The sequence below is a fragment of the Thamnophis sirtalis genome, unplaced genomic scaffold (assembly GCF_051295495.1).
Source record: "Thamnophis sirtalis isolate CommonGarterSnake01/CBP01778 unplaced genomic scaffold, rThaSir2_p1.2 scaffold_3, whole genome shotgun sequence".
Lineage (NCBI taxonomy): Eukaryota > Metazoa > Chordata > Lepidosauria > Squamata > Natricidae > Thamnophis > Thamnophis sirtalis.
Genome location: NW_028261383.1, coordinates 113,804,060 through 113,822,534, shown reverse-complemented (window position 1 = coordinate 113,822,534; position 18,475 = coordinate 113,804,060). Strand labels below are relative to the sequence as shown.

General features: G+C 37.6%; 1 protein-coding gene across 2 annotated transcripts in view; it reads right to left on the bottom strand.

Moving 5' to 3' along the window:
- The window catches only part of STXBP2 (syntaxin binding protein 2), a 36,197-nt gene extending 23,331 nt beyond the window's left edge, over positions 1–12,866 (bottom strand). The window contains exon 1 of one of the 2 annotated variants that reach the window (XM_087709742.1): positions 12,699–12,866. In XM_087709742.1, coding sequence (XP_087565868.1) covers positions 12,699–12,735 — 37 coding nt within the window. In that variant the 5' untranslated portion in view covers positions 12,736–12,866. The remainder of the gene's footprint in view (positions 1–12,698) is intronic. The other variant, XM_087709743.1, reaches the window with a different exon arrangement.
- Between the last annotated feature and the right edge of the window lie 5,609 nt (positions 12,867–18,475).

Below are 18,475 nucleotides of genomic sequence, written 5' to 3'. Positions count from 1 at the left end.
GAATGCAAATTTGAATAAAAATATTGTAAAATTGAAACACAATAAAGATACAAATGAAATTTTGAAAAATTGTTTAAAAAGAAAATAGAAGTCATGGTTATACTGGGTACTGTTTGAAGGAATAGTAAAGAAAAACCAAACGGGAAATATCTAAGACACATTATGAAGGCATATTAAAATAGTATTCCCATAGAGTTTTCAACAAGGTAGGTGATAAACTATTGAATTATTTTTCCATCACCCGATCTCTTAATTCAGTATATTATTCAGTGCCTCCGTCTTTCCAGGCTCATTTGGTTTTGTCCTTAAGAAGTTCTCTAGCAGGAAATGATTCACACCTATTCATTCACTCTTGTACAGCCATCCCTTTGAACATTGCTACTGATAAAAGCTCTTGAAATTTTTTTATATACTTTCATTTAATGAAAAAAAATCATTTTGAACCAATTGAGTGATCAGGCAGGCAACGTAGTATCAAGTCTGGTTTCTATATTTGGCAAAACAGATAAGTCTTCCATTTTATGCTATTTCCTATAACCATAGCCTGCATTTCCTCATGAAGTCTGATTGATTTGATTTGATTTGATTTATTTGTATGCCGCCCTTTTCCCTGGGGGGACTCAGGGCGGCTCACAATATAAGGGAAGGGGAACAACAGACAAGTTACAAACATGAAAACAATACACCGTTAAAAAAGCACAACAGTCATACCATTCGAGTGGGGTTAAAGTCTTTAGCCCCAGGCCTGTCGGAACAGCCAGGCTTTAAGGGCTATGCAGAAGGTCTGGAGGGTGGTGAGGGTACAAATCTCCACGGGGAGTTCGTTCCAGAGGGTCGGAGCAGCCACCAAGAAGGCTCTCCTCCGGGTAGTTGCCAGTCGACATTGGCCGGCTGATGGAATTCGGAGGAGGCCTAATCTATGGGATCTTATTGGTCTAGTGGAGGTAATTGGCAGTAGGCGGTCTCTCAAGTCTAAAGTAATGTACATGGAAATCTCTGAATATTTGACCTTCATCATATAGCCATATGAGGATGGATTTAGTTCACACAGAGGTTCCAACTGTGAATAGCTTCAGGATCAGATGGGGATTGAAACTAAGATTCTTCACTGAAGTACAACTTAATCATGAAAACATACTGGATTTGAAACTTTCACTATTTCTTTTTAAATCAACATGTAAAAAGCATTTATTTATCAGTTGTAACATTAAAAATAATTTAAGCACTTAAATATTCAGTTAGATCTTCCAGATTAATATTCACTAGCATTGCACTTTACAACCCCTTTGTATTAGTGTTAACTTGCAAAGATAGTAGCAAACAAGCACAAACCACCCAAGGCTCTGACTAGAAAACCTATAGAAAAACCGATTGTAAATTAAAATATACAAAAATTTTAAGGCTCAGCTTATCTATGGCTGGCCGGTTTTCCATGATATTTTAGTTAAAAATTTGAGGGTTGGTTTACCTACAGATGGGATTCTGCAGAAGTATATATAGTAATGAATGAATGGCACAGTGACCTAGAAGTGAAGACACTTGCCTCCCATGCAGAAGGTTGGAAGTTCAATCCTAGGCAGTGACAGATGTTTCTCTATTAGCGCAAAGAGACAATATCTGCTGCAAACTCTTCATAGGTGTCAGTAAGGGCATCTGTCCAGTAAACGCTGAGCTTCATTTAATCGCCCAGACACAACCCCAATGCAAGGGATCACAGGATCATAAAAAGAATATCTATCTATCATCTATCTATCTATCTATCTGTCTGTCTGTCTGTCTGTCTATCTATCTATCATCTATCTATCTATCTATCTATCTATCTATCTATCTATCTATCTATCTATCTATCTATCTATCTAAATCATCAAAATTATCATTTCCCAAATGTTAATTTTATATTTATGATTGGATCAGCTCCAATATATAGAAGGGAAACAACTTTTTCTCTGAATCAGAGTGTCTTGAGATCATCTTCATTATCATCTTCATTTATGTCAGCTTTGGGGAGAGATTTTAATTCTGGAGCCAATACTAGAACTGTGGGTTCCAGTTCCATCAAACAGGTATAATTGGTAATACCTTAATTCCTTATTAAAAAGACATCAGCCACTACTCTGGTTTTAGGGTTAGGGTTAAGGTGAGGTTAGGTTAGGTTCCATTTTTGTCCTATATTTTACTTATAGGAATAGGAAACAAGGAATGCTGGGTTTTTTCACATTTAAGGGCAGCATCCCTCTGTACACAGCCTGATTATGGCTATCATAATGTACAAATATATTTTGGCTAAAAAGCAAGGAAATCACAGTCTGTCAGGAACATTTTGAGTGCCTATGACTTTTACAAATGGATAGAAAAGCATTTTGTTCTTTAGGCTAAAAATACTACTTGTTCAAAATGTTCAATAATGATGAACATTTTGTTATAGGAACAAGTTGCACTGGGACTTGAACTCATGTATGTTTCTTTTTCATTCCCTTAACTTCAGCTATAATGGGATTGGAAACTCTTTTTTCCAACTTTCCATTAGTCCCAATTTAGCATTTCACATGAATTCTAAAGGGTTGTTAATTTTGTTGAAAAACAGCTATCTTCCTATCTTGGAATATGAATCTCTGGGTCACATAATTTGATAGGAAAGGATGACTTGGAAACCCAAGTCACAGAAGCCCACTGGGTGATTTGGGGGTTTCCCCCCTCCCCCTCTTTTTCTCTTTCTCTCCAGCTGAACCTACCTCACCGGATGGTGGAGGTGAAATTGGGGAAGGGAGTTCTATGTTCATCACTTTAAGCTCCTGGAGGAAAGGAACTCTAGGAAATCTATAAAATGTCAATAAATGAAAAACTAAGAGCTATCAAATGTACATAGAAACACTTGATTCTGAAATGTAGCCTTCAGCCAAATATAAATTGTATGAAGCATAACAGTTGTCTTATTATGTTGTGAGAATTATAGTAACTAAATCCTGCTATAGGATAGGGTCATTTTATCCAGGCATGTTGGGAGTGGATCAGAGCAGAAACTAAATCTGAGTTGATTTTATTTGCAACATTAGATATAGTTAATAGACAATTAGTAACTATTAATTGTTAATAGACAATTCTAATAATATATATATAATTGTTTTTCACTTCCATCACATTAAAACTTACAATTTCTGAACAATATTTGGAGGGGTCCGGGACTAAATCCTGCATGCAGCTTTAGACTGTACATCTTTACTTTACAGTTTGTTATATCAATGCAGGTAAATGTCATTTAGATGAGATATTTTTATAATGATTTTATTTTGCTTTAATACTTTTAGAAATAACTCAAAATGGCGAACATACCTAATATTCCTTCCTATTATTTTTCTTGCAACAATGACCATGTGACAAGAGTTGGACAGAGCAAGAATAAATAGCCCAAAGTCACCCAGCCAGCTTTCATGCCTAAGGTAAAACTAGAACTCAGTTTCAAGTTTCTAGCCTGGTGTCTTTATTTATTTATTATTTATTTTATCAACTTTCTAAACCCCCAACCCATCACATTTGCATGCTTCTGGGCAGTTTAGAGAAGAAGACTGACTTCCCTACACTGTACTAAACATCAGCTAAAACTTTCAACCAGATGCAAATGGATATACATCAGTGATGGGTTGTAGGCGGTACTCCCCGATATGGGCGTACCGGTGCCTGCCCGGAGCACTGGATACCATTCTAATACAGTACTCCGGAGGGCCAACCCGCCCGAGCTCCTTATCTGTATTTGAGCTCTTTGGCACTTCCACGCATGGCTCCTGCACAAAACTCCATTGAGCAGCTGGAGCATTGCAGAGGCTCGCGGAGGCGTCGCAAGAGGTAAGGGCGCATGCGTGAACAGCGCATGTTCATGTGGTGGATGCCGGCCCTGTTGCACCGTACTGGTTGCAACGGGATCCGGAACCCACCACTGATATACATGTTGGACATGATGTTACAAAGAACAGAATGCAATATTTATCAAGTAACAGTATGTGACTTCTAAACCAATTATTTCTGTTCAGTTCCTATTCATAGATATCCTTTAAACAGGTCTGCATCTTAATGGTAATGAAAAGGATAATAAGTGGCAGCCCTGAATTAAGGTTTTCACTACAATGGAAGATAAGACAGCAAACAAGGGACTAGGCGGAAAGCACACTTCATTTTGTGGGTGTTTTATGTTCCACCCTTCCTTTCTGTGGTCTAGAATTAAAATAAAGCTCTAGAAGAATTAAGGCTTAGTTCAAAGCTTTTATTGTCATTGTACATCATGTATACAAAAAAATTAGCAGACATTAATTGGGGAACTTGAAGGACCAGATCAAACATGATGGAGGTTTCTTTGAGTGCAGGTCATATACCGTGATGGTGAACCTATGCCACGCGTGCCAGAGGTGGCATGCAGAACCCTCTCTGTGGGCACGCACACCAGCTATCTGGTCTTTGTGCATGTTGGAGCATTGGAAACCCGAAGACCAGCTGGCCAGCACTGCAGGGTGTGCGAAGACCAGCTGGCCGGCAAGCATGTGGGCTCTGGAAACCCGAAGGGCAGGTGGTCAGTGTGTGCATGCACACTGGCCAGTTGGTCTTTGGGTTGTTGGCACTCCAGCACATGCATATTCTGGTTTGGGCACTCAGTGCCAAAAAGATCTGCCATCACTGTCATAGACCAATACTCCCTTTGCTCCTCCTATTTTCTCTACAACAATCCTGTCAGCTGAGTTGGGCTGAGCGTATACAATTTTACAAGTTATTTTATCACTTTAAGACTGGGTCTGTTAAGTAAATAATTTACTTAGATGGATATGATAGCATATCTCTATCTTTACATCGCCTCCAAAATTGGTTCATAATCTGGAAAGTACTAGAGTAGATTAGGAAAAAGATGGAAGGAGAAAGGAAAAATGATAGGGACAAAAGATTTGGGGAAAAGGGATAACTATTCAAAATTTTGAAGTGGAGGAATAAAACAAGTCATTTTCGAAAGAAACGCAACTGGAAATACTGTAGGTATAAATTGAGCTACATTTATTTGAAAATTAGCTGCTGGACTTATTAAATGACAACCTGAAAGTTAATATCGGGGCTTTTAAAAATAAATCATAGCTTTTTTCCAAATGCCACTGTGGCCCTTTTTGGTAGTTTGTTTTGTAAATTTGTTTATATGCAATGTAATGAGAAAATGCAAAATTGTCATTAAATGTAAAAAAAATCTGGATTATAGCGGCAATATATTTCTATTTAGATGAAGACATAGATTGCAAAGGAGTTTACCACTGAATTGAATGCTTCTGCTGTCTTTTAGAATCCAAGAGAACCTGGACTCTCTTGTTACCTAAAGAAGCTTGGATGGACATAAAGTTTGCTCGGCTTCACTTCTTTCAGAAATTGCTTAATTGCTTTTAAGTTATTAGAAACCTTTGCAACGGCACACTTTAGAGTACCTGGTCTGTTTCTTTTAATCCTTAGCAAAAGAGATTTTGAATACAGGTTTGAGGATTTGAAAAATTCATTTATTTTGGAATAAATAGCAAAGGGGTGATGATAACATAGATTTTGGAAATTTACAAATGGACCAAAGGTCCAGATGGATTTCAAATAAGATTTTGCAATTAATTATAAAGCTTAATTATAAAGATTATAAATTCACTTATTTTGAATTCTAAAAAAAAACCCAAGGATTTTGAAGGTTAAATGCTAGAGGAGACCAGAAGGAACTAAGATTATAATTAAAGGAGAACACAATTTGATTTACTAATACAGAATGGGGCAAAATATTTTTTTCATCTCTGCCATTATGACTATATTTAAAAGGGGTAATGGAAGAGGGACAGGTTTTACCAGACAAAATTGAGTCTGATTTGAATGTGGATTTAAAGAGTGATATAGAAAAAGATACTACACTGAATATACAAGTGAAATTGGCTGTCTTAATAATTAAAAAGATATAGAAATAACAAATGAAAACAGTGATATGACTAACTTTCTTTTAATCTTTAATCCTTAGAAAAACAGTTTGAATACAGATTTGAGGATTTGAAAAATTCATTTATTTTTGAATAAACAGCAAAAGGGTGATTAAAATATAGATTTTGGAAAGATCCATATATATTTGAAATGAGATTTTGAAATTAATTATAAATCTTAATCATAAGTCTTATAAATGCTCCTGTTTTGAATTTAAAAAAAAAACAGATTTTGAAGGCTGAACACTAGAGAAAATCGGAAGGAACTATGATTACAATTAAGGAATACAATTTGATTTACTAATACAGAATGCGGCAAAATACTTTAACATCAGATATATTAAAGAATTTTGTTTTACTTTTAAAAATCTCTGTCATTATAGATAGCCTGTATTTAAAAGACATAATGGAAGAGAAACAAGTTATACTGGACAAGACTGAGTCTGATTTGAATGTGGATTTAAAAATGACGTCTACAAGAATGATATGGGAAAAGATATTATACCGGTTATACAAGTAAAATTGGCTGATGTCTTAAAAATGAAAAGAAAATATAGAAATAGCAAACCCAACCAGTGATATGGCTAACTTTCCTATATTTGATTTACAAAAGAATCTTAAAATTCTGAATGGTTTTATGAGAAGGGACCAAAAAAGAATACAAATCAAATTCTAGGGCAGTATTTCAAGGGATTAAAGATCAAGATTAAAGATAAAGGGAAGGGATGCAAGTTTATTTGATCAAGGTTAAAATACATATATTCACTGATTAGGACTGAATGAGGTTTTAATGATTTACTTAGAGATAGAAAATGAAATGTAGAAAGCAGAGATCATTTATTGTATTTTAAGAGAAAGTGATGTTACTAAAATGGTTATATTTGTTATGAAAGGGGAGATAATTTATATATTTTTTTCTTTACTATATTCTTTTCTTTCTGCATATTTTTCTTTCTTTTCTGCATTTATTCTGTCATTCCTTTTTACTTTGTATTAATTATCTTTTAAATCAAATATTCAATAAGATTATAAAAATGTTACAATATTAACTTCAAGGTATAGATTCCGCCAATAACTTTTCAAAATTATTGTCCTCACATACAGATAAAACATGCAGAATATTTTCAGGCATAATGTGTGGAACAGAAGATTAATAGGTTCTTTTCCTCCTATGTATTGAACTTGTGGTTGAAGGGGAATTATGCCAACATCCTGAAATTTTAGTATAAATCTTTTTCAGTCAAATGATGATAGGTTGATGAAAGAATCAAAGTGCAATGAAAACTACTGCATTTTTTGGAGTATAAGATGTACCCTTCCCCCACCCCTAAAAGAGGGTGAAAATTTGTGTGCGTCTTATATACCAAATGTAGCCCACCCCCCCACCGGCCCCCATCCTTTGGCCTCTGCCTCCCTGCAATTTACTTCCTTGCAGCAAATGGAGAAAATGGGGCTTGTGGAGGCAGCAATAGGCTATGGCAATACCTGCAGCCTGAAACAGCTGATCATCGGGAAGCCTGTGCTTAAACTGAAATTGAAAGGGAAACTTGCTGTTTGCTGCAATGAGGCAAATTGCTGGGAGGCAGAGGCAGATTTTTTTTTTTTAACCTGCAAGGAGGTAAGTCAATAACTATAAAAGCCTATAGAATGTTCAAATTATTACACTTATTTTTTAAAGACTACTTTAAAATTGCTGTTCTAGACAACTTAACAAAATGAAGCAGCTTTTTAAAATAAATGCTTGATCTGAAGAGGCCCAGTGCTATTGTATCTTCTTTTAAATAGCAGAGAATAATGTATACTTCCAGAAAGCCGTATCAATTTTAACAGCATCTGTACAAATATAGTCTGAAATGTAACACCATAAACAGCGTATATCTTCTGTACTTCTGCAAGGAGGCAAAGGCAGATTCCACTCCCCACCTTGTTTTCCTCCCCAAAAGCTAGGTACGTCTAATACTTCAAAGTGTCTTATACTCCGAAAAATACGGTAATATGTTTTGTACTAAAATGTTATTTACTTAACAATACAAGTCATAGGAATCTGATGATACACAAAAAGGAAAATAAAAATTACTCTGAAAGTACATGAGACACACTCCTTTTAATATAAAAAAATGCTTACTGCACCTAATAATTGCTAAATAGATTTATTTATAAAAGACTAACAAGATTTCAGTCTTGTTTAAAATATCTTCACATTCAAAAGAAGTACATTTGCATATTTTTTGCAACTATTGTTTTAAAATGTCTATAGAAGAATAGCAAAATATTCAACAATTTTATTTAAACTAATGCAATCTCATTTCATTCCTGAAGGAAATCAGATCATTGTTTGCACATCTCATAAAGTTGTAAACAATGTAAACAAACAATGCAATTGTGCATGTATCATTGGATTTTAGATTGGGTTGTATCCTAAATCCGCAAAATTGGAATATTTCTCTTTTGCTAACTGAAGATCTTGATCTGTATGGCCATTAACTGTAGAATAATGCTTCAAGTGAAAAGATATTTTGGATTGTAAATTGGTAGTATTGTAAAATACTACCAATTAAAATCCAACTATTTATGATACATGAGCTAGAATATTTATGTATTTATTCTTAAGTCTAATATATCAGCAACGTACTAACCTTTCTCCTGTCTCAAAAACAGTCTCAAAATTTTCAGGGAATAATAATAATAACAACAACAATAACAACAACAATAATAATGTGCAACAATGACAACCAAAGCAGGCAAGGTCCTAGAAGATGATGGAACGCAATTTGAGAATGAAGAAATGATAAAGACAGTAAAACCAGAAGAAGACTACAAGTACTTGGGAATTTTAGAGGCCTCTGACTTAATGCATAATAAAATCAAGGAATTAACTTCAGCCAAGTACATTCGACGAATTCGCAAGATATTAAAGTCCAAATTGAGTGGAGGAAACATAATAAAAGCCATAAATACCTGGGCAATACCTGTGATTTGATACTCTGCAGGAATAATTGACTGGACACAGCTGGAGTTGGGCAATTTGGACAGAAAAACAAGGAAGCTTATGACAATGAATGATTCTCTGCACCCTAAAAGTGATGTTGACTGATTATATCTACCAAGAGTAGAGGATGGTCGAGGACTCCTACAAGTAAAACAGACTGTGGAAGAAAAACACAGCTTGAATGATTACATCCAGAAAAGTGAAGAACCAATGATTAAGGAAGTAAATAAAGGAGGTCTTTTAAAGACAACAAAGTCAAAAGCTGTATATAAGAACTAATTGAGAAGCGAGCTGAAAATTGGAAAAGCAAAGCTATGCCAATACTTGAAAAGTATTGAAGGCAAAGCTGACCAAAAGCTAAGTTCGAACTGGTTAAGATCAGGAACACTGAAAAAAGAAACAGAAGGCTTTATTTTGGCAGCTTGAGAGACCGCCTGCTGCCAATTACCTCCCACAGACCCATTAGATCTCACAGGGGTGGCCTCCTCCGGGTGCCATTTACCAGCCAATGCCATCTGGCTATTACCCGGGGGAGGGCCTTCTCTGTGGCAGCTCCGGCCCTCTGGAATGAACTCCCCGTAGGGATTCGGACCCTCACCTCTCTCCAGGCCTTCCAAAAAGCCGTCAAAACCTGGCTTTGCCGGCAGGCCTGGGGGTGATGAGTTCCCTCCCCTCTCGACATGTATGGCTGTGCGACTGTTGCTTACTTTTACTATTTGTATTTCGTTTTTTATGTTCCCCCTTTTCCCCCTTGAATTGTTCGCCTCCCCGAGTCCTCCCGGAGAAGGGCGGCATACAAATAATAAAATTCTATTCTATTCTATTCTAGCTCAAGAACAAGCCTTAGCCACAAACTACATGAAGACAAAAATTCAACATGTTACCACCAACAGCAAATGTTGCCTCTATAACGAGAAAGACAAGACAGTCAACCACTTGATCAGTGGGTGCAGCAAAATTTCACAAACTGACTACTTAGCGTTGCTAAGATCATTCACTGGAAATTGTGCCAAACGTTTGGATTTGAGTACAGCAAAAACCACTGGGAATATCAGGTTGAAAAGGTTTTAGAGAATGAGAAAGTCAAGATCTTGTGGGACTTCAGAATCCAGACTGACAGGCACTTGGCCCACAACACACCTGACATAACAATAGTTGAAAAGAAAAAAGTATGGGTCATTGACATTGCAATACCTGGAGATGCATGAATTGAAGATAAACAGCAAGAAAAAAATCACAAAATACCGGGACTTACAAATTGAAGTTGAACGACTGTGGAAAAAGAAATCGTGTGTTGTCCCGATTGTAATTGGAGCCCTTGGAACAATATCCAAAGGGCTACCTCGCTATTTGAAAATGTTAAATTTATCAAACTTGAACATTCTGATTCTACAAAAAAACGCCCTACTTGGAACACCTTCTATCTTCCGACGTTACCTTAACAGTTCATAGGTTCTTGGTTAGGACTCGAGCTGTTGAGCTAACAACCAGCCCCAAAGACTGTGAATCTCACCAAATATTAACATAATAATAACAAAAACAACAACAACTCAACACAGTTCAATTGTTCAGCAGTGACATCAAAATGAACTTTGGGCTTGAAAAATGTGCTATACAATCCATGTGGCGAGGAAAAATGGAAAAAACAGAAGGAATAGAACTGGGAAATGGAAATATAGTGAAAGCATTAGCAAAGGATGATGGTTACAAGTACCTAGGCATATTGGAAGCAGATAACATCTTGAATAGAAAAGTCAAAGAGTCAACGCAACAGGAATGCATCAGGAGGGTCCGCAAAATATTAAAATCAAAGCTGAATGCTGGAAACATAATTAAAGCCATTAATACATGGGCAGTTCCAGTGATACACTACTCAGCTGGAATCATCAACTGGACTCTGGCTGAAATGGAAAACTTGGACCAGAAAACACACAAACTTTTGAATATGTACCATATTTTATGGTGGCGAAGGGGAGGCCATTTTGTTTCAACTATACCAGAGGTAAGGAGTTAAAATGAGCTCAGTCAGTACAACTAGATAGATCACATCAATGATAATCAAAACATGAATAAGTATTTAACATTAATCAATTCCTACTACAATGTTTTAATTCTGTCTTACCTAGCCTAGTTCCCTCTCTATGTGTTGGAATAACAATCTCAAAAACAATCTCAAAAATTATATATTTCCTCAGTATATTTTGGAAACACCTGATTGGTTTAATCAATACTTTTCTTAGTTCAAATAAGGAAATTGAGCAAAAATACCATTACTAAATTTTGGGATTTATTGCAGAGCAAGAAGTACTGGGTCTTATCAGAAAGATAAAAATCAAGAGGTTTTAGGGCTTGAGGCTACACTAGGCAGGTGCTAAATAACTTCATAAGGCAACAAGGATGTACAAGTTTCAAGGGCATTTATTTTAAGTAACTAAGAAAGGTTCAAAGCTGTACATGCTACTTACTGATAGTGGCCTACAACTGCACCTGCAACTGTAGGCCATTATCAGTGATACATTGAAATTAAATATTTAACTATGAAATAGTTTACTAAGAAATGAATTCCCAAACATGAAGACATGCTTATAAGCTTATGAAGATACAGAACCAGTTTTGTGAAGTGGTTAAGGCACCAAACTAAAAAGCAGGCGGCTATGAGTTCAAGTTCCGCCTTAACTATGAAAGCCAACTGGGTGACTTTGGGCCACTTCCTCTCTCTTAGCCCAACCCTTTACCTCACAGGGTTGTTGTTGTGGGAGAAATAAGAGGAAGGTGTGTTGGATATGGAACCCTTCGGGATACAAATAAAATTTACTTAGAAGAGGAGCAATTCAAGCCTCCACTTTTAAACCTGAGTTGGAAGAAGGTATTCTAAGTCTCATTTTTAAATTACCCTTTGTCAAACAAATCACAATGCCCTAGTTCAAATATGTTAAGCTATGAGTGATGGTTCCCTAAACAGGCTAAGTCGATAAAAACTATATCATGGCTTAATGTTGTGCATGACTCAAATTTAGCGAGAAGGAAAAAAACGTGTATTTTCGACTGTTTAAACTAATAAAACCTTAGCATCTGGTAGTTTAAGGAAGAGAATGCAAATTCAGATTTACTACAGAGTGTAGAAGATAAATCACACTGACATAAAGACAAGAGTGTTTGATTTAGGGGCGAGGGGGGGGAGAAACCAGCATGATACTCTAAAATATGTCAGCAATGAAATCTGGTACTATTTCTGTGGAAAAAAACAAATTAAGGACACATTAAGACAAAAATTAAGGCTTTATATAAGGAGTTGAGTCTTCTCCATGATTAGTGATTGCAAATATGTTGACGGTTTAGTTAAGACAGAATAGACTGCTGTGCGTGGAGACGAAGAATGTAGGAAGCAGCAGGAAGAACGAAGAAACGTAAGCAACAACGATCGCCAGAATTGAGGAAGTCTATCTCCATATTCGGACCTCAGTGGGGCATGAGAAACGGGTGAGGAGGAGGAGGAGGCGGCGACTGGATTGTCAGCCCGCCCTTCCTCCCCCCACCTTCCCCAATAAGCCTGCTCCTATCAGAGAAGCCCCTGTTGCTACCAAAAGCGTAGGACAAATAAACCCCGGGAAAACTGGCGGGAAAAAGCGACGTGGAACGGAAGGCGCTACTCGCGCCCCCCCATCCCGAGAAAGCTACCATTCCTCACAGCCACGAACCCCGCATATGTTAAGCGACCCACACGGCCCGTTCACACTCACTCTCGCCAACGACCGCCTTCAGCCCGGTCGGCGCCATGTCCCACCCAGTCCCTCTTTGGGTCCTGGTGCTGTTGTTGCTGCTGCTGTTGCTCCGCCGGAGGCTGCCACTTCCGCGTCTTCAGGCGGGAGGAGCCGACCTCGAACCTCGCCACTTCTCAGCCCGGCCCGCGGGGACACACCCCTCACGTGCAGCAGGGCGCTCCCGGACTCCCGCGTTGGCGCGGTGGACCGGATGTGGGAGCCCGCGTAGGCGCGGAATGGGCCGCTTGCTACGGGTTGTACCTGCCGCTGAGTGTCAACTGGGTGCGTAGGTCTTGGGGCTGCAGCTAATCGCCCAAGAGAAGCAGCCTTTTCACAAGCAGGGCGCGCTTACGAAAAGGGCGGAGATGATAAATACAAGGCAGCGACTGGCGATAGATAAAAGAAACCACCCAGTACTGAACAGGAGCTCCGATCGGTGCTTTCTTCGATTTGTTCCATAGCATCTCGGAACGAACTTTCCTCTTTCTCACTTTAATTTTAATGTTCCGGTTTAATTTGCTTTATTTTTTTTTTAGTTTGATCTTTTTGAATAAAATAAAAATTTAGGGGGAAAATAACTTTTCTCTTTCTCTTTAATTGGATCGAGGTGTCATTGGTTTCGGGTTGTGGAAACTGCAAAGTGAAGGAAGGTTTTGAAGGGAAAAATAGTTTGATAGCAAGATGCGAGTTGTAAAATAAAGAAGGGTTGGGTTAGATGGGGAGAGACAATCTAGGGCCACAGAATCAAAAGAGGGTCCTGCTAACCTATTATGAATTCCCTGGAAAGCCATATGATTTAGGACTTTACCCAGGAACAGTCAGAGGCCAAAATCAAAGCCATGTTGGTCAGCCCAACACTAGATTTATTTTACCTAACACAATTTGAGCCAATAATTGGGCTGAGATAGGAAACTGCAGTTCAACACTTTATTTCTAAGAATTAAAGAGAAGTATGATGTCCTCTCTGGCAAATTTAGGCTAACATCCCATATAAGCATAAGGAGGGCACTTAATTAGCTAAAATTTTCAACCTCTAATTTTTTTTAACATGCTAATGATGACCTTTTTACCTCTGGATCTGTGCCTGGACATTGATCAATTCTTGACCACAGTTTAATATTACCTTTCCTTGCTGTAATAGACCCACTTGCAAAATTCTTCAGGACAGCTGCAAAAGGCCAGCCATACTAACACTTCTATAACTGTGTAGAAAGTTAGTACCCACCCCTTTTCTAGAAAAATGAAATATTCTAGAAAATATTAAAAAGGCAGACACCTCCCTGGAAGAGAAAAGGAGAAACATGCTCTTGGAAAGCAGTTCCCACCTTTGTTAATAGCCTCAGAAAGACTAGGCCACCTTATCTACAAGATAAAAGACCTTCAACTCCAGGGTGACAGGATTAGCCCTCAGTCAAGATCCAAACCAGGACAAAGCCATTAAGCCCCTTCATTACATCACCCAGCAAGATTCAACCAAGCCTGGGACTCAAGACAACCTACAAAGTTACCCCATGGGAGTTGACAACAAATTGGAATATATTTCTTTCACAGGAACAGGAAGCAAGTTCAAAGCCCAAGAGGAAGTATACATTTCTCTCTCTCCCTCTCTCCCTCTCTCCCTCTCCCTCTCCCATGTGCTTGATTGCCCAGGACCTCAAATGATGTAGTCTTATCCACTATTAAACCATCTTTCCAAGCAATCTCCATGTTTCCAGTGTCTTTCTCACCATTTGGAACTGAACCCAGATGGATATTTCTTCCAACAGCTGAAATGTTTGTGGCCAGCCTCTGTAGCTTCTTCTGGTGTCAAAGTGGGTATTAGCTAACTGTTGATTCTAACAATGGCTACATCAAGCAAAAGGATGGACAAACCGATTTAAATGAACTAGTTTTGGTTGAAGCTACTTCATGGCTCACTTATAAAAGAGCCCTTTAATAGTTTGCTAATAAAATAATAGGCCAGGCCCTCAGCCCAACCCTGAAAACAAATCCTGAAATTCTGAAAAAGAAGAGAATATTTTCTCCTCCTTAAGGCCTGGAAAGGATGGCGAAAAGGTGCAACCAAAATGATGAGAAGAGAGCTAGAATCCAACTCTTGGGGATTTTTAGGACATTTCAGACAGCCATTCCAGGATGAGCATGGTGCTCTTGTACTCTGCTTGTTCTCAGTGGAGCCAATTAAAGTCTAACTCAGCTGTGCTGAACAGGTATATGCAGATGTAAGTTCGTGGTACCTATCCTGAGGTGAATAGTTTTAATTAGTTTTTTTCCCTTTGTCTCACCTCATCTTCTGGCCTCTGGGCTTCTTCCTCCTCATGAAGGTTAAATGCCATACTATCATTGCACACTATCATTGGTTGAATGCCAGTTTTTGCTTTCCAACTGAAATCGGAAATCAGCTGGAGGGAATGATAGACAGCTCTTGTAATTTTTAGTGGGCTCATCCTCATATTCCATTAAGCACGTATGAAATACCTTGCACAGAAGACATATCTGCTTGTACATCACCTCGCTATTTGTAGAGTCAGCTTAGATCCACCTTATCTGTACAGATTTTAATAAAGTGCTTCCTTCCTTTTCCCACGCATGTTTAGAGTGTCAAATCAACAGTATTAGTGATGATGTGGTTAGGAAGCTGGAATCTTCTTAGCTCTCATTGGCCTCTATGGGATCCCCTTCTGATGACAGTGTAGTGCCTTCTATGACCATTTTGGCCTGGACTCCTGCAGAGGGATTTGTCCATGTAATATCTCAACAATACTTTGCAAAAAATAATAATAAATCTAGGCACTACAGAGTCTCTATGCATTTTGCGAAACCTTGTTTTGAAGTCATTTTTAGCAGCTTTGAGAAGCACAGTTCTTTCCCCAGTGAAAGTGTAAAAACTTTTGTCTTGATTTTGTCAACAGTGGGTTTACAGAGCTGAACATTCCATTGTGAGGTATGCATATTCCTGCACCATTTTGCTTCTTGCTGGGCTGCTTTGGATGCTGCTACTCATAGCCAGTTGCTGCCTGATTGATCTGCCATTTTTGGTTCACCACATAAACCCCTGCTTCAACTCATGTGATGGAGATATGAGGGCTCACCTAATGGCCCAAGTCAATCTTCTCCGATTTCAGCTCATACTCCTACCTGTCAGTCATGCTGTATCAAGAATGCTATTAATGTGATTGTGAGGAAGAGTCCACTGTTTAGTGGTGGTGATAACCAAGTATAGGACACTTAAACATTATTCTGAGTGTTTAAAGATTGAAAATGATAGCTGTATGGAGATACCTATAGTTTAAAAAGAGGGAAAGGGGAAACAGAAAAATTATTTCCAAGATCTTGGTCACCAGTAGGCATACACACAGAAAACAAGAGGTTTATTGAATAAAAGCTAGAATAATGTTCATTGATTGATGGATTGATTCATTGATTCATTCATTTATATTTCACATTTCTGAACTATCCATCTCCCTCAGAGAAGGACTCTGGGTGGTGTACAATAAAACAGCGTTTCCCAACCTTGGCAACTTGAAGATGTCTGGACTTCAACTCCCAGAATTCCCCAGCCAGCGAATGCAACAGTTGGTTTTCATCAACCATTGTCATGTTATGTCGTTACAATTCTGAAGACAATTTTGGGAGGATTATAGCCGTTCTTGAACAATTCTTGTTCCTGGAAGTCCACATTCTGACTCTTTGTTACATTTTCCCATCAATCCTGCTTTCATTTTCCCCTGCTGTTTGGCACATTGTTGTTTTAGTTTACCTTAACTTGCTGTTGTGTTTCATCTACCTCGGCATTCATGGGTGGCATGTACTTTATTAGATGGAGTTTGTTAAGCTCTTTATCCATCATGATCAGTAGAAGAAATTAGTTGCTGGACCCGTCTGCAAAGGGATTACCGTACATTCTGATTAAACATGGATTTTCTCAGTTTCTCTAGCCTTTTGTTTCTATATATCCAAAGTAATTTTTTAACAAAGGGCAGCATTATATTATAACTATAAAATAATATATAGTATGGAAAATGTAAATAAATAATTTTCCTTATCACTTATTTTTAGAATTTGGAATCAGCCATTAAAAATAGATCACACTGTATCAGAAAATGGAATATAAATTCCAGAGAAGAGCATCATTTATATATGTTGGGGCTAAAAATTATATACCATTTTAGAATAGGAATAGCCAGGTGATAACATTGATGTCAATGAGCAACAAGCACATTAGGAGCATATTTTGTAAACAAATTATTCAGTATCAGGAAAAATAACAGATCAATCAATTGTACAGATGGTATGTTCTTTCAGAAACCACAAACCCAATCCTGGATGCTCAATTCCATTACTGCAACAGGGGTTGCTGGGATTACATATAAATAAACAAGGGGGGGGGGTTGATAGGATGGGAGATAACGTGTTTCAAAATATGAAAAACTGGCTGTCCTGAATCACTTGGGTCAATGGAGCAGTTTCTATACTTTTTCCCACAGCTTGCAAAGCAATTTCTCATTGCTACCCTCATCAGCATATAATAGAATTGATCTAAATGTTTGTTTGGGGATCCTTCTTAAGTTAATATAATTGTAAAACATTCAAGATTAGGATTGTGCAATTCCTTCATAAAATGTGCTTTATTCTTCCCAAATCCTGAATAAACAGCTTTTAAAAGAAAAACAAAACTAAATAGAATTGTGTCCTACTTATAAGATGATGGAGGAGGGAATACTTTATCTTTAGAAAACCTAATTCTTCTCTTTCATATTGTTTGTGAGAATTCATTTTTTTCTCTGACTTTTCTTTAAAATATTTTTTTAATCCTCTAGCTCCTAGAAAGCAGGCTTCAGATTGTTTAGTTAGAGGAAATGTTCAAATCTTGCAAAACTATCCTGATGAAATTAATCACTGGAGTTAACATATTCTTGAAAAAAGATTATACCAGATTTGTTTTAGGTAAACTCTTTGATTTTGCTCCTCTTTGCTCTGTGGCTCAATGGTGAATAAACCAGGATGTTGCCTAAGTTTCTGGTAATATTTAAAAATATTTTTCTTGCTGCAGACAAGAATGGTATCTCAGGTAGGTATGGGGAGGAGTGAACTCACTCTTGAAATATTTAGGCCAATCAGTTGAAAAAGAGTGGACAACTCTACAGTATTTAAAACAGTAATTTGTTTGGGACAAAGAATCTATTGGAAAAAAACCTTCCTATTAAAGTTAAGCTTGGTCTTCTTTTGGCAAAGGAATGAGGAGATAAGGAGGCTACTCTAAGGCCATAGTGTATCTAGAGTCCCATATGTTTATCTGAGAATCTTTCCCACAGAACAGCAGTAATAATAATCTTTATTATGGTGAAAGACCAGCAATAAACATTACTTTTTACAATATATTAAAAAGTACTGACATGAAAATATATTTAAAAGGTACTGATATTAAAAGTGGATAATAACTTACATGCTCTCAAACTGTTTAGGTCACTCCCTGGTTTACATGGGTGAAAAGCCGATAAGTATGGGAGTAAATACAATGGTCCAGAAATTGTTAGCGATATGTCCAAATAATTGGTACAAGGTGACAGCTATAATTCTGTAACCATTTTTTTTCTTGTGGACATTGCAGCAACATAGAATTTTGCCACTCCATGCGTGGTAGACGGGTTTGAGTCCTGGAGGAGAAAGCCTACTTAAAAATTGTCTGCCCTCCCTTGGCAATCTCTTTAGTAAAGGGGAGAATATATGCAGACCTATGAACTCTGTATAGCTCACAG